At 58.2% G+C, this 24825-nt stretch overlaps 2 protein-coding genes across 10 annotated transcripts; both read left to right on the top strand.

Annotated features, from left to right (window-relative positions):
• The first annotated feature begins 2104 nt into the window (after positions 1 to 2104).
• On the top strand, positions 2105 to 7448 carry MCRIP2 (MAPK regulated corepressor interacting protein 2). 6 transcript variants are annotated; one of them, XR_001595837.2, is made up of 6 exons: positions 2114 to 2272; positions 2379 to 2496; positions 5433 to 5556; positions 6375 to 6502; positions 6725 to 6826; positions 7059 to 7448. XR_001595837.2 is itself a non-coding variant. In XM_036226008.1 (5 exons), exons 1-5 carry the CDS (start codon positions 2221 to 2223, stop codon positions 7117 to 7119), a joined length of 483 nt encoding a protein of 160 aa, XP_036081901.1. In that variant the 5' UTR covers positions 2106 to 2220; the 3' UTR covers positions 7120 to 7448. The 6 variants fall into 6 exon arrangements, 3 of the variants coding, with proteins under 3 accessions (XP_036081901.1, XP_036081902.1, XP_015992197.1); XR_004952593.1 differs by lacking the exon at positions 6725 to 6826 and having other exon boundaries at positions 2105 to 2272; positions 5433 to 5560; XM_036226008.1 differs by lacking the exon at positions 6725 to 6826 and having other exon boundaries at positions 2106 to 2272.
• An 839-nt stretch (positions 7449 to 8287) lies between these two features.
• On the top strand, positions 8288 to 24786 carry WDR90 (WD repeat domain 90). 4 transcript variants are annotated; one of them, XM_036225995.1, is made up of 42 exons: positions 8288 to 8349; positions 8669 to 8760; positions 8911 to 9087; positions 9179 to 9282; positions 9518 to 9688; positions 9963 to 10077; positions 10161 to 10228; positions 10513 to 10616; positions 10692 to 10910; positions 11394 to 11462; positions 12062 to 12172; positions 12247 to 12392; positions 12464 to 12521; positions 13015 to 13133; positions 13300 to 13443; positions 13526 to 13656; positions 13722 to 13838; positions 14147 to 14382; positions 14588 to 14727; positions 14917 to 15065; positions 15552 to 15682; positions 16076 to 16237; positions 16438 to 16566; positions 16744 to 16874; positions 16957 to 16997; positions 17190 to 17321; positions 17470 to 17664; positions 17995 to 18092; positions 18631 to 18733; positions 19025 to 19146; positions 19233 to 19407; positions 19495 to 19685; positions 19774 to 19942; positions 20084 to 20195; positions 20389 to 20560; positions 22555 to 22677; positions 22871 to 23045; positions 23152 to 23282; positions 23389 to 23532; positions 23605 to 23724; positions 23812 to 23896; positions 24357 to 24786. In XM_036225995.1, the coding sequence occupies exons 3-42, from the start codon at positions 9026 to 9028 to the stop codon at positions 24512 to 24514; spliced, it is 5262 nt and encodes a 1753-aa protein (XP_036081888.1). In that variant the 5' UTR covers positions 8288 to 8349; positions 8669 to 8760; positions 8911 to 9025; the 3' UTR covers positions 24515 to 24786. The 4 variants fall into 4 exon arrangements, with proteins under 4 accessions (XP_036081888.1, XP_036081886.1, XP_036081887.1 ...); XM_036225993.1 differs by lacking the exon at positions 8288 to 8349 and having other exon boundaries at positions 8419 to 8760; positions 9179 to 9287; XM_036225994.1 differs by lacking the exons at positions 8288 to 8349; positions 11394 to 11462 and having other exon boundaries at positions 8419 to 8760; positions 9179 to 9287.
• The last annotated feature ends 39 nt before the right edge of the window (positions 24787 to 24825 follow it).

Raw genomic sequence — 24825 nt, 5'->3', positions numbered from 1 at the left:
GGCCAGCCTGTGGGGGTGCCTGGGGAGCAGGAACTCTCAAGACAGTTTGTGTTGGCTAGGGGGGCAGTGACCCCCCCACACACATACACACACTGCAGGGCTTTGCTCCCTCTTCTAGGAACAGCGCCCCCTCAGATCCCTCATCCTGTGTTGTTTCCCCAGAGTGTGAGTGAGCATCATGCATAAGGCCACCAGAAAGGCCAGGGCAGCCAGCACAGATGATGCAGGACCATGCGGGCCTTGATGCTGCTCAAGGGGAGGTATAGGCACCACAGATATGGAAAGGGGGCCTGGATTCCCTAGACATGCTCTTGTTTGGGGTCTGAGCCCCTTCTCGCCTCTCAGGGTCACAGGCCTAGCCCAGCCTGACCCACCTGCAAAGGAAGCAGATGGGAGGGGGGCATTTCTATTTCAGCCTTGTTTAGGACAGGATGCAGAGCCAAGGGGCTATGTGTTGGGGCACATGAGAAGAAAGCCCAACAACCTCTGGGATGCAAGCTTCCCTGAGGGACCCTGGGCAGGCCTGGTCACCCCACATAAGCACATGGAGTAGCTGGGGAGGGCCACAGCACAGAGCAGGTAGGGTGGAGGTTCCTCTAGCTGGACCATTGCCAACCCACACCCCCCACCCTGCCTCAGCCAGGAGCCACCTCTCACTCCTCTTCCTGTTGCGGTCTCTGCTTGATGTCTGCTCTGGCCTCTCAGCCTTGCCTGGGTGGGAGGCTTCAGGCCACTCTACTCTGAAGGTGGGCTGTGGGGGGAGGGGGCTGGGTTTACTCCAGGAACCTACTGGTTCATTGTGCTAAGGGCAAGTCCCCTGGGGCAGCAGTGGAGACAAGGCCCCACTGGACACCCCAGGGCCTGGTGCCATTTGTGAGAGCAGTGCAGGAGCCCTGAGGGCCCAAGGTGGTCACATAAGCCTAGGGACAGATTCCATGACTCCTGGGCACCTGTGGGCAAAGTTCGTTTTTTGGGTGGTAGGCTGTTAAGGATTGAACTCAACCAAATGGAAGATGACGGGGTGCCTGTAGGCCCTCAGGCTCACAAACCCAGAGTGCTGTGGTTCTCCCTCCCCATGCCAAGACACTCCAACCTACAGCCTGGGGCAGCCCTGAATAGCCTGTGAACTGAGAGGAAAGGCACCTTCGTCTGATTCTCAGAAGGAGTCCTGTAGGGTAAAGCCCTTCTAGATGCAGCTACCAAGTGTGCCCACTCCACCTCTGGCCAGGCCTGGTTCCAGGCACCCTGGAGGTCACAGATGAGCTTTAAGGCACTGTCAGTGCAGTGGGTCGTGTAGCAGACCTCACTGCCCAGGAGAGTTCGGGGGCGGGGGGTGAAGGGGGCTGGCAACAGCTCTCTCCCACGCAAGAGACTGGCAAGCTGGGCTGTCTCGCCTTTCCTCTTCCCACATCCCACCCATCCCCACACTGTTTCTGTATTGGTAAGTGGCCACCCCTCCCTGGAGCTAAGGTTGCACTTGGGCATGGGAGGCTAAGATGCAGAACAGAATGTACCCACTGCTATTGTCTCCTGGGGTGGGAGATTCCCAGGGTGTCCTCAAGTCTCTGTGCAAACCCAGGGAGCCTATCCCTTTTTCTCAACTCCAATCCCCTCAGTCCAAAGACCCAGGCCAAGAGGAACCCCTCACACTGGCCCCACCCACCCAGGCATGCTGGCTGAGGCCACTGACAAAAGTGGGAGTACCGTTTACAGGATGCGCACAGAGCACTCCAGCGCCTGTCAATGGCAGGGGTGTTGGCTCCTTGGGACATCACCGCTGACCTGGCAGGCACCTTGGGCCAGAGCCTCGCCTATGCTCTGAGTGTCCCATAGCTCACCTGGCCTCACGACAGCGCGACGAACGTGAGCCCCAGGCCTGAAGACACTACCTCTGCCTTGGGCCAGTGGGGCGGAGCGCTGGTTCCAGCGAGTCCGCCCTGGTCTCGCCGCGCAGGGTGGGATGAGACTCCCAAGGAGCTGGAGCACTGCTCCCGCCGCGTGCCTCCGGGCCATCCCGAGCCGTGCGGGCCCTTTAAGGGCCGGGGGCGTGTAACGGACCCGCCCCTTCCCTGCCGCGTAGGGCTGCCTGTTAAAGCGGCAGCGCCCTCGGCGCACGCCTAGCGCGATCTTAAGCAGAGGGCGCGGGACCTGGCCGCGGGCTGGCGGGCGGGGAGGCGAGAGCGTGCGTTCCAGCGGAGCGCGGGGCGGCCCCTCCGCACCATGTACACCATCACCAAGGGGCCCAGCAAGCTGGTCGCGCAGCGCCGCACAGGTGCACAGGGGCGGGCAGCGGGTACCGCCGGATGGGGGCTCTGCGCGCCGGGACAGACCAAGGTCCCGACGCAACGGCGGCTGACCTGCTCTCTCTGTACTCGCAGGGCCCACGCAGCAGCAAGTGGAGAGCAGGCTCGGCGAGCTCCTGAAATGCCGGCAGCCCGCGCCGCCCACTTCGCCGCTCCCGCCGGCGCAGCCACCAGGACCCTGGCCCCTGTCGAGGTGAGACGCGCGCGGCCCCACTGGAGCCCGGACCTCCCCTCCCCCACCAGCCCCCGTGGGGCCGGGAGGGTGACCTTGGGGAAAGGTTAGCAGGGACTGGGCCACATGTTCCAGGGCGGACCGGCGCCAAGGGGCGGGGCGCGGAGACCCCGCCCACGCCCTCCCAGGCGCGTGCCAGCAGGTCTGGCCCCGGCAGCTCCGCTCCGCACTTCCGCCTCACCTGGCGGCACCTGACGGCACCTGGCGGCACCTGGCTAAATTGAAGGGAGCCAGGCCGGATTTGTTTGGACGCCCACACTTCCAGCCCTGCGGGACCCCTGAGGGCCCCGAGTAGGGAGAAGGACGAACAGCATCATGGTTGGAGGGGTTCCAGGCATCTGAGTCAGATGCCTGGGTGACCTTGAGCTCCGAGGCCAAGGTTTGAAGCCAGCTGCTCGCGATTAGCCCTCCTAGGTGGCTAGCACGCTGGCCTTCAAGGCCTCCTGTCTCTGGCAGCGGCAAGCCCCGTGCTTGCAAAGCATGGTGGGGGGGAGGTGCACGTGGTTCCCTCTGGTCCTGCCAGGCCGGCCACTGCCCTCCTCTGCCCTTCATCCCAGACACCCAGGCAGAGCGCTGGAGACCCCTCTCAGATGCTCAGGGCTAACTGGATGGAGCCTGCAGTTTTCTGCCTTTTCTGACCAGCAGGTTTTTTGGTGCCAAGAGCCTGAGGCCATGGGAGGTTCAGTCTGGGACAGTTTGGCCTCCACACTACTGTAACCTGGAGATCAAATCTCCCTCCCCCAGGTCTGAACTTTATACATTTTTGGCTCAAGCCCTGCCCTCTACTTAAGGTAGTCTATACATTTCCTGGGCCCAGGGCTTTGGTCTAGGCCCACATAGGCTGAGGGGGGGGAGAGTTTGGGCAGCAGACTCAGACCCTTGGAGATTTGAGGAGGGCCTGAGGAGGAGGTTGCTGGCAAGGTGGACTTCTCAAATTGAGGACAAACAACTTTCAAGGTCAGCCAGGAGGTCAGGGGAGTGTGTGTGTGTGTGTGTGTTGGGGGGGCGGGTAGGTTTCAGCCTGCTTCTCCCTCTCAGTTATAGGCCTCAGATACCACAGGTGGAGGCAGCCCGTGGGTACCTTTCTAGGCTAAGTTCCCAGGGACCTCTTGCTGGGGCATATTGACACTCTGGGGCTGGATCCTAGGCCAGCCACAGGTGCTCCTGGGAAAGGACGTTAGTGGGTCTTCAGGGGTCCTCCCTTGGACCCAGGCTGTGCTGTGACAGTGCCTTATCATCTGGGCCTTGGACTTCTTCACAGCTGCCTTACCTCAGAAACGAGGCAAAGATGTGTAGCTACTACTGGTCACCCAGTCAGGGAGCTTGAGGCTGGAGTGGCCCAGGATCCTCCCCATTCTCTTACCTGGAGAAACTTATCACCTTCCTCTCCATGGACCTGTTGCTGGGGAAGGCAAGGTGCAACTGTGGCAGGGTTGAGGGTGCTGGGGAAAGACACAGGAAAGATAGTACAGAGCCCTTAAAACACCTAGGAGGCCTTACCTCTGTCTTCAGCATGCCCCGAGCCAGCCAGGCACACTACGGCCTGCCGGGTCCAGGGTCAGTGGGGTGCTGACAAGCCTGGCCTGAGGGAGCAGGGCTGGCCACACAGGATGACACTATGTCCTGCTGGGTGCAGAAGAATGCTGAGCAGGCAGATCATGTGCTGGCTGTGCTGGCTTCCCTTCCCTCCTTGGTCACTCCCCCTTCCCTGAGCCGCCCCCTCCTAGTCCCTGTGGCCTTGAAGGGCCCCCACTGGTAGGCCAGAGTAGCCAGCTGTCCTCCACCTGGAGGAGTACCTACTCCTGCTCCCACATCTTCTCAGGGACCCACCCTCTAAAGTTGCTCCACTGAGACTTCCTGTCCACCTTCTCTGCTGTTTTTCTCTGCAGTGCCTTTTCACCACCCCATACCCTTGACCCCAACTTGCCCAGGAGGAAAGTGTCTGGGTCAGTGCTGTAGGCTGCATGCCTGGTGCTCCACAGATGCTCAGTGTCTGACCCCCCTGTATAACAGAGGGGCTTGAGTTCTGGCCAGGCATGGGTCTGGGCACTGCCTGTGGTGGTAAATAGGCCACACGTGTCTATGCTTCTGACAAGCTCTCCCTCCCAGCCAGAGACAGACAGGAGACAGAATAAGATCAATGGAGGTATTATCAATTACTGGGGAGAAGATAAAATGGGGCGATGTGACCACCAGATATGCAGGGGCAGACAGACACACAGGTGGGTGGGGGAGGTGCCTGGGAGCTGTATTGAGCTGTGGGCTTTGGAGCCAGACAGATATGGAGTCAAGTCTTGATACTGCTACCCACTCACAGCTTGCGACTTTGGACAAGTCACTTCCCTCTTGAGCCCAGGTTCCTGGGCTGAGAAATGGTGTGAGGTCTACCTTGGGGTCATGAAGGGATCAGGTGAGAGGATTCCCCTATGGGCTCTGAGCAAGGACTCTGGTACTATGGACTGGAGCTTGGCTGTGGGCAAGCATCCCTGGGAAGCCGGTACAAGGTGGCTTTTATCTACAGGAACACAAGCACATGGGAGCCTGTGCCCTTTCCCCCAGAGGGCCTATGGAGAACCCTTATGTAACCAGAGTACTGCTGGCAGAGGGCAGCCAGGCAGGAGGGGCAGGCAGGTGCCATCTACCACCTTGGTCCCTATGATCCACAGCCCTGTGCTACAATTCTCTTCTTTCTTTCCTTTTTTGATGTCCAGCCTGCAACTTTCCTGAAGCTTGCAGTCTTGCAGGGAGGGAGGTGGAGGTGTGGCAGATGAGGGGCTGTCTGAGGCATACCCTTTAGTTTGTGAAGCTCAGACTGGGAGGAGCCCTGCCCCTCTAGTTTCCCTGTGGCCCAGAGCTGGTGGGACCGGTGCCCCTCAAGACACTCCTCTTTATTTTAGTTCCCTTCTCGGCCGAGGAGGAAGTCCAAGCGGCGGTGGGGCACCTGAGCCCAGGATTGCGAGCAGGCGAGTGCCTGGCGGAGTGGCACGTGCAGCCCAGGACTCCCGGCTCCCACCTCCTGCTGTAGGTGCGGCCCTGCTCCCTCCACGGCCCATCACTGCCCTGGGCCCAGGTGGCTGGGATGGGCCCACTGGCCCTCTGGATACAGCATACTTACCAGGCTGAGCTCCAGCACCTGGTGTCCATCTCCTCAGCATTCCCACCCTCATGGGCAAGAGTTTTGCCCTTGCCTGGGCCTGCAAAGATGGGCCAGGGTTGTAGTCACACCCTCCCTATGTAGGATGGCTCACCTGACACTGGGTACCATCCCTTGGGACCTGGAGCAGAGACCACTGGGCCCTTGTTTGGGTCCTTCCCACACTGAGCCGTCGGCAAGATGGAGAGGCTTCTGTGGGGAGAAAATAGCCAAGAACTGCACCTGGAGGGTGGGGTTGGGACAGAGTGACATGGTCATGGCTCCAGTTAGAATCTGGGCTGTTGGAGGCCTGGCCAATCCTCCAACAGTGGGTATGGAAGTGGGTGGCAGGGGGATGCCTGAGAGACCCTTGGAGGGGTGCCTTCATGCCTTGAGCATGGATTTCTGCTGGGGGTCTGGGGTACAGACAACTGGGGGCCTCCCTGGCCAGAAGTCACAGGTGTGCCTCAGGGCCAGGGGCTGCAGGTATGAGCTGAGCTGCTGGGGGCTTGGGCCTGCAGAAGAGAGGCCTTGACCACTTGATGCAGCACGCAGCTGCCCTGAGGTTCAGGGAAGTACTGAGGCTGGGCCTGGTCAGGACCATCTAGCCTGGGGGTGTGGGTGTGGCCTGAGGCTCCTGCTAGAACTCTGCCAGGCAGCACCTGAGCTTGGAACAGTCACCAACCATCTCCTCCCCTTTCCGCAGTCCCGGGCCAAGGCTCGTGTTCAATCGGGTGAATGGCCGACGGCCCCCCACCACATCCCCATCCATCGAGGGGACCCAGGAGACCTACACGCTGGCCCACGAGGAGAATGTCCGCTTTGTGTCCGAAGGTAGTGTGGAGGCTTAAGTGTGCGACCTGGGCCACTGGTCTTCCCCACCGTAACCTGACTTGAAGCTGCCAGAGGGCTGGGCTCTTCCTGGGCTCTTTGCCTGTTTGTCTTGTGACCATCCAGCGGACTGCCCATTCCCACTTCTGAGCTGGGGTCCAGAGTGGCCACCAGGCCCTAGGGAGACAGGGTACCAGGCTCAGACTGACTGCCCTTTCCCTACAGCCTGGCAGCAAGTGGAGCAGCAGCTGGGTGGTGGCCCAGCCGGTGAGAGCGGTCCGAGGCCTGTGCAGTATGTGGAGAGGACTCCCAACCCCCGACTGCAGAGTGAGCCCTCCCCCACAGGGAGTCCCCTCCAGTCCCTCCCACCCTAATCTGGGCCCTGCCAGGTTCTAGCCCCAGGGGATATGGGAGGGGACTGGAACCTGACCCATGTCTTCCCAGTTGCCTGCTATATTTGGGGTCTGGGTGAGGGTCTTGTGGTCAGCTTGTGGTCAGGGAGAGATGGTGACAGGTCTGGGAGGCCACACCAGTGCCCAGCCTTCTGCTCTGCCCACAGACTTTGTGCCCATCGACCTGGACGAGTGGTGGGCGCAGCAGTTCCTGGCCAGAATCACTAATTGCTCATAGCTGCTGCCTCAGAAGGAATGCTGCCTCCACAGGGCCTGGCCCTGCCCCGTGGTGGACTTTCTGCTAGGAGAGGACCATGGCACCCTGTTTATGTGCTGCGGCAGGCTGTGCTTCACCTTGGGCCTGGCTGGATGCCGGCCACACCTGAAGTGCCAGCATTTGGACTTTTTGCACCTGTTGACACCTTGGCCCAGCTGTCCCAGGCTGTCAGGGGCCAAGGGCTGACTGTATCTGACCTCAATCTTGCTCACTGTGCCCAGGGACCAGCCTCTGGGGCTGGCAGGGCAGAATTCCAGCCTAATAAAGTTGAGAAACTGCCTTTTCGGAATGGCCTTTACTTGGTACATGAGGGGTAGATGGATCCTCACTTCCCAGGCCAATCTCCTTTGTAGCCCTGTCTTTCCACACTGCAGTGCTGGCCCTCATCGCCTTACCCGACTGCCCTCCTGTGTCCTCCTGAAAGAGGTGCCAAGGCTATCTCATCTTCCTCGGAACCCTGTCCTACATGACACCCACTCCCCACCCCTCCTTTCACTGTTGGTGTTGGCAAGTTCCTGAGCCCTGCCTGGAGGCCCAGAGATGTTATATAACTGGCCCTGGTATGCGGGTCCCAGCCTCCCAAAATTGGGGCCAGGTCTCAGGACCCTTGGTACTGTTTCCCAGGCCTGGCTGTGAGACTGGGTGAAGGTGCCTCACAGGTTTGGAAGAAGTCCTGGGGGATACTGCTTAGCCTGTGGCTGACAGGGTGAAGTGGAGTACCCCGAGTATGCACGCTGTCTTCAGAGGGCTGGGCAGTCAGTGGGTGTGGATGGCCCCTGTGCGTGCATCTCATTTGTGACATACAGATGAGCCGCAGAAAAAGTTAGGAACTCCACGATCTAGCTGGTCATGCTAGAGGCCCCTACGGGGTCCCGGCTTGGGAGTGGCCACAGAGAGGCCTGGGAACGAAGTCTCCTGACCCAGGGCGCGACTGCGGACGAGTGGCCTTAGCAGGCCGGACAAGGTCTGGGGGCCCTCCTAAAGGGCTGTAGACAGCTAGTGGGCAAACCTGAGGTTGAAGTGCGGGTTGCTGCTCCGCCCCGAAATCACATGGCCCAGCCGCTGTAAAGACGGAAGTGGCGCCGTTGCCAGGTGGCCGTTGCTAGGCGCGCGCTGCGTGCCCTGCGTGAGGCGCGCGGCGGCGGAGGCGGGAAGTGCGAGTAGCGGCGCCATGGCGCGAGGTAAGCCTCTCTCTGGCGGACCCGGAGTCGGGTCCGGGGCTGGGAGTCTGAGGGGCACGCGGCTGTCAGGGTCAAGGGCGAGCGTAGGGTCCGGCGTCTGGCGCACACTGAGCCTACGGCCTGGCTCCAACAGTGCCGCGTCGTAGGCCCACGGGCAGTTTGATGCCAAGACTTCCTCTGAGCCTAGTCCACATGCTGTGATTGCTGTAACCACTGGAGGGCGCGCAGACCCAGTCCCCAGCCCCTCCTTAGGGGATGCGAATCCCCACCCTGGGTCGGACACCTGGGGACAGGTCCTCACGCCTCCGTATCCCCCCAGTGTGGGAACACCCATTTCTCAACGTCTTCAGACACTTCAAGGTGGACGAATGGAAGCGGTCCACTAAGGAGGGCGATGTGGCGACTGTGATGGTACGTGGGCTAGGAGACCTGGCAGCAGGAAGCGGGGCCCCTCTTCTCTGCCTGGGACACTTTGCTCCCCCTCCAGAGGGTCTCGTGGGCTGCAACCCTCCTGGTGCTCCAAGGTCTGTGAGAAACGCTGGCTCCTGTGTTTTTCTCCAGGACAACACCCTAAAGTGCACAGTATATCGTATACGGGGTTCTGTCTCTGCCAGCAATTACATCCAACTCCCCAAAACTAGCACCCAGTCTCTGGGGCTGACTGGACGATACCTGTATGTGCTTTTCCGACCCCTGTCCACCAAGCATTTCATCATCCACCTGGACTTGTCCACCAAGGTACAGAATTCAGGAGTGGGGGCTGTGCATGGGGGTTCTGCGCCCCTGCTGCCCCCTCTTGTCTTCTCATGGCCATTCTTTGTCCCTGCAGGACGGCCAGGTCATCCGCGTATCCCTTTCTAACCTTTTCAAGGAGTTCAAGTCCACAGCTACATGGCTTCAATTCCCCTTCATCTGTGAGGCTGGGATGTCCAGGAAAGGTGACACAGAGATGGGGCAAGAATGGGACATGGACAGTCCAGAGGAGGCAGTCTGAGGGCAGAGAGGGAGGTGGGGTAGGCACAGTCAGGCTTCTTCGTGGCCTGTGCATGACCATCCCTGGCTGGGGGTGTATTGTTTTGGCTATGGAAATGGGGGCAGGCCAAAAACAGAAGGCGCTGTGGTCTGGCTAGTAAGAGGGTGGTCGCTGACCTTGGCTGGCCTTCTGCAGACCTGGCAGGTGTGGCTCCCCCTGGTGCCCGTTGGACCTGCCTGCAGCTGGACCTGCACGACATCCTCCTGGTCTACTTGAATCTGCACTACAGCCACCTTAAGAGAGTCCGGCTGTGTTCCAGTCTGCTAGTTCGGAGTCTCTACACCAGTGATCTGTGCTTCGACCCAGGTGAGGGCTTTACCCTACGCCCTGTGCTTAGCCTACAGGTGGGCTGCTCCAACTCCATCCCTTCCCCCCCGAGTTCTCTGCCCAGGAGGGGAGCTGGCACTTGATGAAGATGCGCAGGCCGTGCCATCTCTAAGCCCCTAGCTCCTGAAATACTCGTCAGGGGAGGTGGTGGTTGGGCAATCCCCTGAAGGCACCTGGTGCAGAATCTCACCTGGGCTGGGAGAGGGAGCTGTAAGGGCTTTCCTAGACCTGGGGGCAACTCTGCTCTTTTTAGCTGTCACTGTTACTGAGGCCCGGCAAGCAAGGCTGCCTGTCACTCCCATGCCAAGAGAAATGGCGTTCCCAGTGCCAAAGGGGGAGAGCTGGCATGACCGCTATGTCCATATCCGGTGAGCAGCTCCAGTTGTCTCAGGGAGGCTGGTAGAGAAGGGCAGGGTTGCCCTAACACTGACTCTCCTTTTACCCCACCAAGGTATCCAAGCAACAGTTCAGTAGCAGCATCTGAGCCGGTTCAGAAGAGTTGTTTTCCTCCTAAGGCAGGTGGGCTTGTGGGGTGCACAGTCTTAGTGGGAAAGGGGCCTGGTTCTTTCTGGGGTGGTACAGTGCCTGCAGGGCCAGGGCTAGCCTGGAGGTCACCCAGACGTTCCAGAGCTGTTTGAGAGGCTGTGTTTAGGGTCCCTGGTGGCCGCAAATTCTCCAGCTGGGAGGGGTGCAGCTGTCAGAGTGGTTTCTCTCATGCTGTCCTGCCCGGTGCCTTCGGCCATGTCCTCTTCATGCCTCTACACTTTGCTCAATGGGTTCTGCGGCCCTTTGCTTCATTGCAGTCTTCCCAAGGCATGTGCCACAGCTTCTCTCTCACTTGGTGACCTTCAGCAAGCCCAAACAAGACAAAGTGTCCCCTGAGGTCCAGATGCTTGGTCCCACAGCCGTAAGTGCTTGTGTTCTCAGAGATAGAGCTTGGGGGTAGTAGCCCCAGGGTCTGACGGACACTGTCCCCCTATAGTCCTACCGGGCCCCCTCGGCACCTGGGCCCCTTCCAGAGGAAAGCCTGTCCTGTGAGCATTCAGAGGTCTCTAGCGTGAGTGGCCCCAATGGCCATAGTCGAGAGCCCTCAGCCTGCACAGATGCCACTGATAAGCATGCTGCTGACAACGGCCTTCAGGTGTCTGTCCGTAAGTTGGCTGTAGTGGCCACAGATCTGGAAGATGTGGCCATGCATGAGGTAAGTGCCTGTCCCAAGGAAAGCAGGGGCGGATCCTCCTATGGTGGTGGGTGGGGCCGGGACTGTTGGGCCAATGGCCCCCGCAAGCTGAGTGTGGGGCATATAGGCCCTTGAGGGCCCTTCTCATTCAGCTTAGTGGCAGAAAGCAGAGTGGTCAGGAGGCAGCTTTGGGCAAGAATCCCTTTGAGCAAAGAATAAGGGGGAGAAAAAACAACAGAATAAGGAGGGACTGGTGCCCAGGCACCAACTTCCAGCCCCGAGGTGATCTGTGGGAGCCTCAGATCAAAGGCAGTGGCAGCACCTGGGGTTCTGGGAGGATCTGACACTGTGGCTAGAATCCTGGCTTCTTGACACAGCAAGCAACAGAAGCCACTCAGGACCAGCTGACTTCTCAAGAGGCAGGAACCAGTCCAGTAGGGCAGCCCTGGTGGGATGGGGTCTTGCCTCCTGGAGGGAGTTTCACTGTGAGTTTGCCTGTTTCAGAGCTTCCTGCCAGATCCTGTCTTAAGGCTTAAAGGGGTCATCGGCTTTGGGGGCCACAGCACCAAATGGGTGAGAGGTCCCATGCTCTCGTTGGGTTGAATGAGTGTCACGTGCATTGGTGGACATTGGCAAGGCCCTGTATTCCCTGAGATTGCGGTGTGAACATCTGGCTCCCACCCACATCTGCAGTGTAGCTCAGTGCCTCCTCAGTGCCCTGCCCTCTCAGGTTTCCTTTTGTTCCCTTGCGCGCCGGCTGGGTCAGTACTGGTCCAAGTGTTTGAGCTTCCAGAGACCCATAAACTCTCACCCTTAAAAGCTTCAATGCAGCCATGTGGAGCTGGTGTGTGTACTACTATTGGGACCCTGTAGAGTGTAGCGGGCAGTGGGAGAGGAGGCCCTGGGTTGTTAAGCCCTCCTGGATGTAGGCTTCAAGTCTTTGTGGGTTCTTTGGTCTTTCATTGTCTGAACCGCAAAGTTTCTTGTATCACAAAGGCTTAAAGACGGCTTTGCACATGCTTGTGCATACGCATGTGTTCATGTGTCTGCAAGTTTTCTGTCTTTTGGTGCGTGTATCCCATTGACTTCTGTGCACTTTACACGAGGAAGCATTTTTCATGGTAGCAGGTCAAGGCCAGCTTATGACCCTAGCCCCTGGCCCCCATGCATAGGCCCTGTGGACCAAGGATGGGTCTGCCGTCGTGTACCCCTGCCATGCGGTCATCGTGGTCCTGCACGTTGACTCCTGCGAGCAGCGCTTCTTCCTCGGCCACACGGACAAGGTGGGCACCACCCAGCCCAGGTGTGACTCATGCCTGTAGACTTCACAACTTCTCTTAACCTGCCTCCTCCCCAGGTCTCTGCTCTGGCACTGGATGGAAGCAACTCTCTTCTGGCCTCAGCCCAGACACAGACCCCCAGCATGCTGCGCCTATGGGACTTCCAGACTGGGGACTGCCTTTCTCTGTTCCGGAGCCCTGTCCATACCGTCTGCTCCCTCAGGTGGGTGAGGGGCCTCTGAGGTGGGAGGGAGCCAGTTATAGCGACACTGACCACTTTCTCCACATCTACAGCTTCTCCAACAGCGGGGCGCTGCTCTGTGGGGTTGGCAAGGACCACCACGGGAGGACGGTAAAGGGGCAGCCCGGGGAGTTGGGGCAAAGTCTGAATTGTGTAGGAAGAAATCTTCCCCTGAAGGCCTTCCCTGCTGGCCTCCCCCTGACCCTGCAGAGGTCCTGCTGCAAGGCCCCCCATCCCACACGCTGCAGAGTGTCTTGTGTTTTACACCTCTTGTGGATGAAATCAACATTTATATAACTCATCTTGCTATTTTTGATAATATGTCCTGGAGTTATAGAGTAGCCCAATTTTATGTCTGAAGTGTTTGGTGTTTTACCTTGGAGGCTTCTCCCTACTTGTGGGTCAGTGTCTTCTGTTTGTTTCTGCTGACAAGTCAATCTCATGGGTCTACAGAAGCCAGGTCGTTTTCTCTGGGCATAGGCACCGTCCTACCCACACCCTCACCAGCAGAGAGCTCAAGTAGGCGCCTGTAGGAAAGAAAAGCCTAGTGAAGATCTGGCAGGGCAGGCAGGTGCAGCTGGGGCTCAGCATTGGCTCGTTGCAGATGGTGGTGGTGTGGGACATGGACCAGGTGAGACAAGGTGGCGAGGCTGTCATTCTCACGAAGGTGCACACCGACATTGACATCCAGGCTTTCGAGGTTGCCTCGTTTGATGAAACCAGGTGACCAGGCCTCCTACCCACCGTTGGTACTGCAATGGGACCCTGGCAGCCCAGATGGGGATGGAACCATTGAGCCTGTTCCTCCTCCCTGGCTCAGGCCCGGGTCCTCAGGAGCATCTGTCTCCCTGTGGGGGTTTGGTGGTGCTCACCCTCATACTCCTTGCAGGATGGTGTCTTGTGGGCGGGGCAGTGTTCGGCTGTGGCGGCTTCGAAGCGGGGGTCTTCGCTCCTGCCCTGTGGACCTGGGGGAGCACCACACACTGGAGTTCACTGATTTGGCTTTTGGGCAGGCCCAGGACAGCCACACACTGTGAGTATAGCTCTTTTACATTAACCATCTGGGTCCCTCTCTGCCTGCCCCTTCGGCCCTCACTTATCACCTTCCTGGGCAGCTATGTGTGCAGCCGCAGTGGCCACATCCTGGAGATCGACCATCAGCGCATGGCTGTGCAGCACACTCGCCGTCTCCTACCCATGCAGACCCCTGGCAGCCCCCTCCCACAGAAGCAGACTTTCAGTTCAGGTATGTGGCCCTCACTACGTCGGGGGACCAGCCCTGATGCTTTCACTGATGCTTCCTTTCCCCAGGCCCTGGCATCGCCATCAGCAGCCTCAGTGTCTCCCAGGCTGCATGTGCTGTGGGATCCGAGGATGGCTACCTGCGCCTCTGGCCCCTGGACTTCTCCTCTGTGCTCTTGGAAGCAGGTGGGGCCAAGACAGCACCTTACTACCATGGTCCCCGAGAGAGGGCCATGACCTTGGGCCATCCTTGGGCTGATTGGTAGTCATGGGGCTCTGAGAGGCTGTGTCCGGACCCTGGGCATCATTGTTGGTGAGCCCGAGAGTTTGCGGTCCATGGGAAGATGGGGCTCTGGGCAGCAAAGAAAGGAATAGGTTTATGTCCTATGGGACTATGTGTGCAAGAGGGAGGTATAACCTGGATGTAGCCAGCTTGCCCTGGTGCCTGGCCCAACCTGATTCAGGCCTGAGGGGGTCACCTGCCTACCCTGCAGAGCATGAGGGCCCCATCAGCTCAGTTCGCCTCAGCCCTGACGGCCTGCATGTACTATCTACCACCTCTTCGGGCCACCTGGGCTTCCTGGACATACCGTCCCGGGAGTACAGTGTGCTGATGCGCTCCCACACTGCCCTGGTGCTGGCCCTTGCTATTGAGTGCAGCCGGGGGCAGCTGGCTACTGTTTCCCGGGACCAAACTGTCCGCATCTGGGACCTGGCAACCCTGCAGCAGGTAGGTGGTGGCTTGGAGGAAGGGACTGGAGGGTCACAGGCTACATTGAAGCCTGGGGGCCAGGGCCCAGACAGGTGGGGGACGCATGGGGAGGGCCTGCGGTGCCCTTGGTCCTTTAGCCTCTGTTTGGGGTCCATGGGTTCAAGACACCTAAGGTTCTTCTAGTCATCTGACAGCCCCCACACTGCCTGTCTCCATCCTCCAGCTCTACGACTTCACATCACCTGAGGAGGCCCCATGTGCGGTCGCCTTCCACCCCAAGCAGCCAATCTTCTTCTGTGGCTTCAGCAGTGGGGCCATCCGCTCCTTCAGCCTGGAGGTTGCCGAGGTCCTGGTGGAGCACAGGTTGGTACCCTGCTCGTCTCCGACCCCATAGATGCCCATGGTGGAAGCTCATGGGTTCCCTGGGATGTATGGGTGCTTGGGTAGGGCAGGGCTGTCCACAAGAAACACTTGTCCTCTGCTGCCCTTTGGAGACTTGGCCAGGCCCATCTTTGAGGTCTGGGATGGTGCAGCTCAGGGTCAAGGTAGCAGCATCCCTGTGTGGTACAGGTGTCACCGAGGAGCCATCACCGGCCTGGTTGCCAGCCCTGATGGCAGCCTTCTGTTCAGCACCTGCTCTCAGGGCACCCTGAGCCAGTACCACTGTGTCAGCACCTGTTCTCGAGTCCTGCATGTGGCAGGTCAGGCCCCCATACTCGGCCCCAACCCATCCTTCCAATCGTTCCATCTTCAGGTTCCTGTGGGGGTGGGGCTTGCCTAGTGTCACTGACTAGCAAATTGCCTTCTGTGGCCTCTACCTAGACCCCCAGGGCAAGTGTGGCTTTAGGATACACCAGCTACTCAAAACTGAAGGTTGGAGGGGGGGTCTGTGCCTGCCTCATTCCAGGAAGAGAACAACCTGAGCACCAGACAAGCAGAAGGTTGGCCCACCCAAGCCCATCTGCCCCTCCTGTGGCCACCATAACTTGGGCCAACCAGCTGGTCACTTGGGGGTCACTCCTGGTTCAGGAGAACCCCGGTTATCCTGCTAGTCCCTGGGGCCCAAAGTGTCTTGGTGCTCTGATGCCCAGGCCCCTGGGCTGGTTCCTGCAGTTGTGGGCAGGGTTGTGTCTGCTCTGGGTACCCCTCCACACCTAGCTGACTACCTGCCCTCATGATGTCGGCAGCTAATGTGGTGTGCCAAGATACCTGCTTGAGTCCCAATGCCTTGACAGTTAGTGGGGACAGCCACCTGCTGGCCTTCGTTGGTCCCTCTAAATACACAGTGACCATTAAGGATGCATCTTCACTGGATAATGTGAGTCAGCCAGAACCCTGTGTGTTTCTCGTGTGGGTGGGGCTGCAGCAGCCTGCCTGGCAGACCCCATGGGTACTCCGACTTGCTGTCAAATGACTCCTCTGGATTCTACCAAGACAGGGGAGAGGGGAGGAATGGGCTCTTCTTGGCCTGGCGTGGAGAGCGAGAGCATGAAGGGGGCGGGTGGAAGGCCATGCTCACTGCAGAGAGGACCCAGGTCCTGCTACTCTCAGGCACAGAGGCCACAGATGCCCAGCAAGGGCCGAGTAGGGAGGGTCGTATGTGTATGGGAGGCTGGCTGCCTCCTATACCCTGGCTCTGGGGGCTCAAGCTCTGCCCAGAGGTCATGGCCACCATGACCATGGCTGGTGGCTACTTGTTGCCATCCCCTAGTTGCTGCAGGTTGATGTCAGTACCTTGGATGTAGGCAGCAGCCGCCTGGACTCGGCTGTTGCCCTCTGCTTCGGCCCTGCACCCCCTAGCCACCTGCTGGTGTCCACATCATCTAACAAGGTTGTAGTGCTGGACTCGACTTCAGGCCGCGTGGTCCGGGAGGTGAGCTGAGGGCCTTGGCCAGCCACTTGGCCCCTCCTGTCCTCCGGGGCCTGACTTTGGTGTCTCTAGTGTCTTGAGGAGGAGAGGTTCTGAACTGCCTGCCGCTCCTAAGAGGTGTATTTTTTGAGAAGGGAGGTTTCCCCAGTCTAGGGGACCCTTGTGTTTCGATCTTCTTCTCCCATGAGAACACTCTCTTGCAGTTGTCTGGTGTCTACCCCATGACCTGCCCCTCTCTGGCTCTCAGTGGTGATGCTCGCTTCCTGCTGACAGCTGCTGACCGGGCCATCAAGGTGTGGGACTACTCAATGAAGACTGGCCCTGATTGCCAGGTGTGTGGCAGAGGTGGGCTCAGGTGGGCAGCTGGGAGGGAGGGTGGAGGACAACACACCAAGTGTGATACCACATGAGGGTGTCTTGCCCAGTCACCAGTTTGGCCAGGCCCAGGTGTGGAAGAACAGTTCAGCCAGGCCTCAGAGGTCTCTGTATGTGATATGTGCTGCCCCCAGGTGTACATTGGCCACTCAGAGCCCGTGCAGGCTGTGGCCTTCACTCCCGACCAGCAGCAGCTCCTAAGCGTGGGTGATGCCATCTTCTTCTGGGACATCCTGGCCTTCCCTGAGAGGTCATCCTCAGGAAGGCAAGTGCCTCCGCTCGACCAGAATCTGCTAGGCCTTTTGCTGCACCCTACCCTCTGACACCCTCTGTTGTTGCCTCTGCAGTATCCAAGGCTCGCCTGGAGTCCCCCTGACCTGTGATGCTGGTGAGTGGTCCTACCATGATGGAAGTCTATGGTGACATGTGGTTGTGGCACTGTAGCCACTGCGGGTGGCATGGTGCCACTTCCTGTCCAGAGATTCCAGTGCAGAGTGGAGGATAGGGACTAGGCATACCTTCCCCTATGCACTTCGTCCTCTTCAGGCCCTGAACATAGTCCAGCTTTTTCTGTTCTTAGGCTTGAATGCAAGACAGCTGGAGGACCCAGTGTCTGGGGCCAATGGGCTTCCCCGGCAGCAGGTGCCTGTGCCATCCCAGACACCCCCACCCTGGCTGGGCATTTGTGCTGGGCCCTCTGAGGGCAGTGATGGTAAGGGCAGGGGTCCCAGGAGTACCTGGGTGGACATGTATGTACTGCTCCCATCTGGCATGCCTGGGTGCTGCTCCAGGTTTATGGGGAAGGGTAGAGATTCAGGGGGCTCTGCCCTCCTCTCACTGTCTCTCTCCCCCATCCCCAGGCACATTTTCTGTGTTAGATGATGAAGGACCCTCTGAGGAGAGCCATGGCGCTGAAGGGCTCCACCAGACCTCAGGCCCACCCGTGCTGGTGCAGAAGGAGGCCTATGGGGCCAGAGATGGGGTCCGGGGGGCTGCAGATGGCCTTCGTAGCTTTGGCATGCTGTCCCACACCTGTGGCTGGCCCAGTAAGCAGGGTAGGGTGAGGACACTCATGACCCGGCCTAACCCAGATTCAGGTGCCCATGGGCCCCAGGTAGCTTAAGGCAGCCCTGGCTGATTAACAGATTAGGATTTGCCCCATGAGACGAGACCTGGTCACCTATAGGGCAAATGGATGAGCCTGACGCCCCTGCCAGGCCAGACAAGTGGTGAGATATGGCTTACTGCATCTTCTGACCCTGAACATGTATCTTGGGTCAGGTACTTTTGTCCAACCAAGGTCAGATGACTTGTATGTATGGAGAGGTCTGAATCATTGTTGTGTGTGGTTTGACATCCTGTGGCCTCTTTCTTCTCCCTGCCAGGTGGCCAAAGCACCAGGAGAGCCAGGGCCCAGCCTGCTGTTCGCCCAGACTCCTACAAGCACTTCACAGCACGCTATAAGGCCTCCCAGATGGCCAAGGTTGGCTGAGGGTTGGGTGCTCACAGCCCCTGCCACAGGTGGACACCCCAGTACACAAGGTTCCCTGGGGTATCCTTGAGGCTACTCCCAAAGCTGTCAGTGGTCCAGGTGTTGGCAGCAGTCACCCCATGGGTACTCCTCCACCCTTCACCCCATGTTCTCACCATCACACCGACAGACTGGATCTGGGCAGTATGCTCCTGAGTTTACCATCCGTACCCCATGGTTCTGGTTCTCTCCTGCCCCCACTCCACCTCCTCGCTTGCCCTGTTGCTGAGAGTCCCCTGGGTCTTGTCACTCCTGCCTGGTCTCCCCACACTCCAGGGACTTCCCACATCTCCCACTCCTGCCTCCCTATCTGCATTCAGCTCCTGTCCTTGGTCTCCCACATGAAGGCTTTGGGATCCACACTCCTGTCATTTGTCCCATTCCAGGAGCAGCTCTGTCCCAGGCCCTAGCCTGATGGGGCAGTCTGAGGTGGTGGGGGGTAGCCAGGTGCTATGCTGCACACCAGCGTCCTTGTGCCACTTCCTCACAGAATGTCTCCTTCCCCGCTGCTGGAGATGAGCTGCTGCATCTGAAGACCGTTGTAGGCTATAACGGGAATGGGCGGGCCAACGTGATCTGGAGGCCAGACACAGGTAGGGGTTACAGCCCACTTTGGCTCCCGGCCCAAAAGCTATAGGGCAGGGCCCAGCTCTTTCCACCCCAGGCCAGGTTCCAGGATGGGAGGTGAGCACCGGCATGGAGAGTGGTTGAGACTGAGAGGCAGTGTTTCTCGTCACACCTCCTGGTGCTCTAGCCCATGTTCCCTGTACCTCTTCTGAGCAGTTTCCTGGGAGGCTCAGCATGTCCCCCTTGGCTGTTGAAATTGATGGAAAGGGTGACGGGGCTACAGCTGAGCAGCTCTGGGGCACCCTTCCTGCCTATAGGCTTCTTTGCTTACACATGCGGCCGCCTGGTGGTGGTGGAAGACCTGCACTCTGGTGCCCAGCAGCACTGGTTTGGCCACCCCGAGGAGATCTCCACACTGGCCCTCAGCCATGACGCCCAGGTGTTCATCCTTACCCGGGGCTATAGTACACAGAGGGTGGGCCCTGGACTGCCGCTGCCCCACTGACCTCTCTGCATGCCCACCAGGTCCTGGCCTCTGCCTCAGGCCGAGGTGGCTCCACCTCCTACTGCCAGATCCGAGTCTGGGACGTGCCTGGGGGTTCCTGCCAGCAGCTACTTTCTCATCACTGCACTGCCGTGCAAGCCCTAGCTTTCTCACTGGATGACAGGCTCCTCGTCACATTGGGTCAGCTGTGCAGGGGTAGGGGGCAGAGGGCAATGGCCTCCGACTCTCCTGCCTGTCCTTGGTCCCCTGGGCAGCTGACATGACCACCATGCATTTCCCCAGGGGACTATGGGGACTGCACCCTGGCCTTGTGGAGCACAGCCACCTACGAGCTGGTATCCTCCACCCACCTCCTAGAGCCAGTGCATGGCGTGGCCTTCAACCCCTGGGACACTAGTGAGCTTGCCTGTGTGGGCCAGGGCACCCTCACCTGGTGGCTCATGCAGCATTGTGGGTCTGACATCAACCTCCAGGTACTGGTATTCAGAGGTGTTTTTGGAGGATGGGGTCTGGCTGGGCCCGGGGACATCACTAACCCACACTGCCTTTGTGTCTCTCCAGACGCACCAAGAGCCCATCCCTGAGGCAGTGGGAGCAGGTGAGCTGACCTCACTGTGCTATGGGGCCGAGCCCCTGCTGTACTGTGGCTCCAATGCTGGCCAGATCTGTGTCTGGGACACCCGTGCCCGACGCTGCTTCCTGGCCTGGGGGGCAGACAGCGGTGAGATTGGTGAGTGCCTGAGGAGCCCCTGTAGCCCCCTCCATCTAGAGGCTTGGCCTCTCCCTGGGAGCTCTGGTGGTGGGATGGTAGGACTCTGTCTTGAGTCCTAGGTATCAGGAGAAGCAGCTCACGCTACTTTCTATCTCCTAGGAGTGCTGCTGTGCTCGGGCTCACGGCTGGTCAGTGGCAGCAATACCAGGCGCCTGCGCCTGTGGGCCGTGGGAGCTGTGCCAGAACTGAGGCGCAAGGGCTCGGGTGCCAGGTGAGCCTCTGAATCAAGAAGCCAGTGTCCTTGATCAGTGCTACAGGCGAGCACTCCATTGCCAGCAGGGCCTGCCCTCCATAGGGACATGCTTGGGTGAAGCTAGAGCCTAAGGACAGGGACATACCCTAAAAGCATGAGGCTCCCAGGACTGCTGTTGTTGCCACCCTTGTGACTCACTACTCCCCTCCAGTTCTAGCTCTGTGTTCATGGAGCGCGAGCTGACCCTGGATGGGGCCATCGTGAGCGCTGTCTTCCACGACAGCATGGACATGGGCGTAGTAGGTACCACAGCAGGCACGCTCTGGTATGTCAGCTGGACTGAGGGCACCAGCACCCGTCTCATCAGTGGCCACAGGAGCAAGGTGAGGCTGCCAGGCCACCAGCTTGCTGTTGAAGACGTCTGAGGGGGTTTCTGTCCTAAACAAAGGCAAGGCTGTGAGCCCCGTGTTCGCTCCATTCTTTCCTTCCCCCCTCCTCAGTATTCCCAGTTCAAGCTCAGCTGTTAGATTGATTCACATGTAAACGTTTCAGATTCTTAGGGTAAGGACTATGTACACCTAGGTTCATGCTCGTTCCATGTGGACATAGTCCACGTAATGTCCAATTGGGTCAGCACCACAGACCTTGCCTCTTCTCAGTCCTTCCTCTTTCCTCTGCTGTTTTTTTTTTTTCCTTGTGACTTACTTGGTAAAGAAACCTGACCATCCATCCCAGAGCCTCCCACAGAGCAGTGCCTTTCTACACCCGTGTTCCCCAGGTCTGAGAGGTCTGGATGTATCAGTCCCATAGCTCTTTCTGGGTGAGTGAGCTGTGTCTCCAGTGAGGAAGCACATGGCGCTGCCTGCCTTTCAGTGCTGCCCTTGTCCAGAGTGACCTGTCACCTCAGTGGAATTGCAGGTAGCAATAGTCTAATGTTCCTCCAGGAGAGAGGACTGGCCTCATGAGTGTTGGGTTTCCTCAGGCAGAGCCAGGGCAGGAAAAGCAGGGCAGCTGGTTCTCCCTTGTGGAGAGTTGGTTGGTCCTGCCAATGGCCAATACATTTACTTTTCGAGTCTAGAGCTAGTGGGTCGACACGTGGGCCGGGCCTTCCCGAGGTCACTGCTCACAGATCCCTGGCTTCAGCCAGTGGCAAATTCTTTGAGTTGGCTACTGAGTCCTTTTTTGCATTTTTTAAATTTACATATATATTTGTTTGAAGATAACGGTAGCCATCAAAGAAGTAATATTTGAGAGGAGTGATGATGAAACAGTTTACCTGTTTTCTGGTAACAGCTTTATGTTGGGGTATTTACTCAACATACACCTCAGCCATTTAAAGTCAGTGGTTTTTAGTATATTCATAGAATTATGCAACCATCATCACAGTCAGTGTTAGAGCATTTTCATCATCCCCAAGGGAAACCCCATACCTGTTAAGTACCCACCCCCCTGCCCCTTACTCATTCCCTGACAACCACTAACAACTCTGGATGTGCCTTTGAATCACACATTGTGGTCCTTTTTGCCTGGCTTCTCTCACTGAGCATCATGTTCTCAAGGTTAATCTGTGTCATATCATCTGGTATCAGTGCTTTACTCCTTTTATTACCAAATATTGTTCCATTGTATAGTTAGAACACATGGTTTTGATCTGTCCACCAGGGCGTTTGAGTCCTGAGTCCTTGAACTTATAGTCACTGGTGATTTCCCACTCACGTGGAATGACAAGGTCTAGGCTCTCCGTCTGCAGTTCCCCCCAGGACTGCAGACTTGGTTGTTTCTTCCCAGAGGAGTCCATCACTTCTCAGCTGGACAGAGCTAAATTATTAATACTTAAGATAAAGTATACAGTGAATTCATACAATGCAGGGCCAGGCCATTGTATTTCACCTCATTGGTGTATGGTGTGTGTATCCCCTATTTTCCACACCAAAATCTTGATTCTCATGCCTTCCTTCTCCTTCAATGCATACATGATAGTCTCAGGAAAAGCCATACCACCACCACCACCAGTGGAGAGGCCTTTGGAATGGCCCAGAGTGTGTTTTGTGCTTCCTTTACCTTTAGTCTGCAGCTCTCTAAGGACGTGTTTCATCACCACATTTTAGGTTCTTCTGGAATACTTCTCTGGTGTCTTAGCAAGAGGACAGTCAGGTCCAATGGCCTATGGGCTCCTTGCGATTCAGATTCCGCTCAGGTCTCATGTGGGCACTTGGGAGGGAGGTCAGGGCAGTTTTTTTCTCCATGTGAAGATGGCTGTGGCCAGGTAGGCTTGAGAAGGAGACACATACTGTCCTAAGAACGATGTGGCCCTGCTGTGTCCCCTCTCTGCCCAAAGGCCACATAGTCTCAGGTAGGGCTGGCTGGCTACCCACAGGTGAATGAGGTGGTCTTCAGTCCCAGTGAGTCCCACTGTGCCACGTGTGGAGATGACGGAAGTGTGAGGGTGTGGTCCTTGGCCAGCATGGAGCTGGTGATCCAGTTCCAGGTGCTGAACCAGGTACTTGGGGCACCAGGGGCTGGGGGTGCATGTTGTGAGTATGTGGAGCCCTTATCCTGGGGTCCTGACTACTGTCCACTCGAGGGCTCTGGCAGCTGCATCCTGCCTCCAGCCTCAGTGTCTGTGGCCTTGGGGGTGGGCCCTTGTCCTGCTCCCAGGGGAGTGCTGATCTTTCCCCACTGGGGGTCCCCAGAGTTGCCTCTGCCTGGCTTGGAGCCCGACTTCTTGTGGACACCCAGAGCAGCAACACGTGGCAGCAGGTTATAGTGATGGCACACTGCGTGTCTTCAACATCTCCCAAACTGCAATGGAGCTCAAGATGCACCCCCATCCTGCTGCGCTGACGGCCATTTTCTTCTCCGCTGATGGTGAGGGCCTGGGAGCTTACAGGGTGACAGGAGGGCCCCCACCTGGCCCAGGTCACCTTTAGGCTGGAGGCTCACAAGGTTACAGAGTGAGCCCTTCCTGGCCCAGGTCAGACTATCCTCTCTGGAGACAAGGATGGGCTTATAGCTGTGAGCTGCCCCCGCACAGGGATGACCGTCCGTGTACTGAGTGACCACCGGGGTGCCCGGATTTCCACTATCCAGAGCACGAACAAGGAGGTGAAGTGGCTTCATGAACCAGCAAGGCCTCATCTAGGTGGTGCTGGCAGGGAAGGGGATTGGGCAGAGTGGGTCGGAAGGTACCTACCTTCTCTTACCCCTGCAGTATAAAGAGTTCGGGGTAGAGGGCACGGACTTGTGGTTGGCTGCCAGCGGAGACCAGCGGGTCAGCATCTGGGCCTCCGACTGGCTGCAGGGCCACTGTGAGCTTGTGGACTGGCTGAGCTTCCCAGCGCCCACCCTCCTGGAGGTGAGGGTCCTGGTGGCACCTTGGGCAGGGATAGTACCTGCCCATCTTGCCACAGCGTGTTGTACTCCTCAGGATCCAGGCTGCCCACCGCCCTCTCTTGCTGCCTTTTGCCCCTGGGATAGGGCATTGCTGGTGTGTACAGGCCTTGGCCCACATCCGGAGGTGATCTTCTACAGCCTCCGCCAGAAACAGGCATGTACACGCCCTTGTGGTGCTGGGAGGGGCAGGTCCTGGGGCCATGGGAGCTACCACCCAGTGCCTCATATTTGCTGCCCACAGGTAGTGGAGAAGATCCCTCTGCCTTTCTTCGCTATATCACTGAGCCTGTCTCCTGGAGCCCGCCTCATAGCCATTGGCTTCACCGGTGAGTTCTGGTGGATGTGGACTCTGGCTTGTCTTGAGTGGGGCCAAGTACACTTACCTGTGCCCCACACTGAGATATGCCACTCAGCTCTGCACCCCGGGTTTTCTTGTCTCTAAAACAGGGTGAGGATACCTGCCCCAGGGGTGTCATAGGGTCAGGAGATAAGGAGTGTAGGGTAGTGAGTGCAGCACCCAACGCTGGGACCTAAACGGACTCAGCTGTCCAGCTTGGGGCCTGGCAAGCCCCATGTTGTGAGATGCTTCAACACTTAAGGGTCTTGCTTGGCTCTACTGCCCCAGTCCCAGCGACAGCCCTCGGCATGGAGAATACAGGCCATTCAGCACAGATTCCCTAAGCAGCACTGGCACCACCCGAAGACAGCCAGGATGGGTAGGGACACTCCTGGGCCCTAGAGCTGCAGACATAAGCATAGGGCCCACCCTCTGCCATCTCCTTACAGAGCGTGTGCTGAGGTTGGTGGACTGCGTGACGGAGGCCACACAGGACTTTGCTGGCCATGATGACTGGGTACAGCTTTGCAGGTTCACCCCTTCTGCCCATCTGCTCTTCACAGCGGCCCACAATGAGATCTTAGTGTGGGAGGTCACAGGCTCTTGAGCCACAGTGGAGACGCCAGGGTCAGGTGTTCCCTGCTGGTCACACTGGGTACCTGGCCTGGGCAAAGGCTCTGTCAAGAAGCTGGGTTAGTGGAAGACTTCATGCTGGGCCAGGATGGCGAGGCAGGCCCAACCCCTCCACACCAAACAGGCCCAGGACTGTGTGTGTAAATCATCTAGACCCTGAACAAATGTAAAGGGCTTGTTAGCTCTTTGCGTGAGTACTATTTATATTTCTGCCTGTATAATTGAAATAAACGGCATTGTATTGTGCTATTGTCTGCTGGTCACTCCAGGCTGCTTCTACTCCCT

This window comes from Rousettus aegyptiacus, unplaced genomic scaffold (assembly GCF_014176215.1).
Source record: "Rousettus aegyptiacus isolate mRouAeg1 unplaced genomic scaffold, mRouAeg1.p scaffold_m13_p_8, whole genome shotgun sequence".
Classification (NCBI taxonomy): Eukaryota; Metazoa; Chordata; class Mammalia; order Chiroptera; family Pteropodidae; genus Rousettus; species Rousettus aegyptiacus.
The sequence above is the reverse complement of the archived record's forward strand: the minus strand, read 5'-3'. Positions and strand labels throughout refer to the sequence as shown.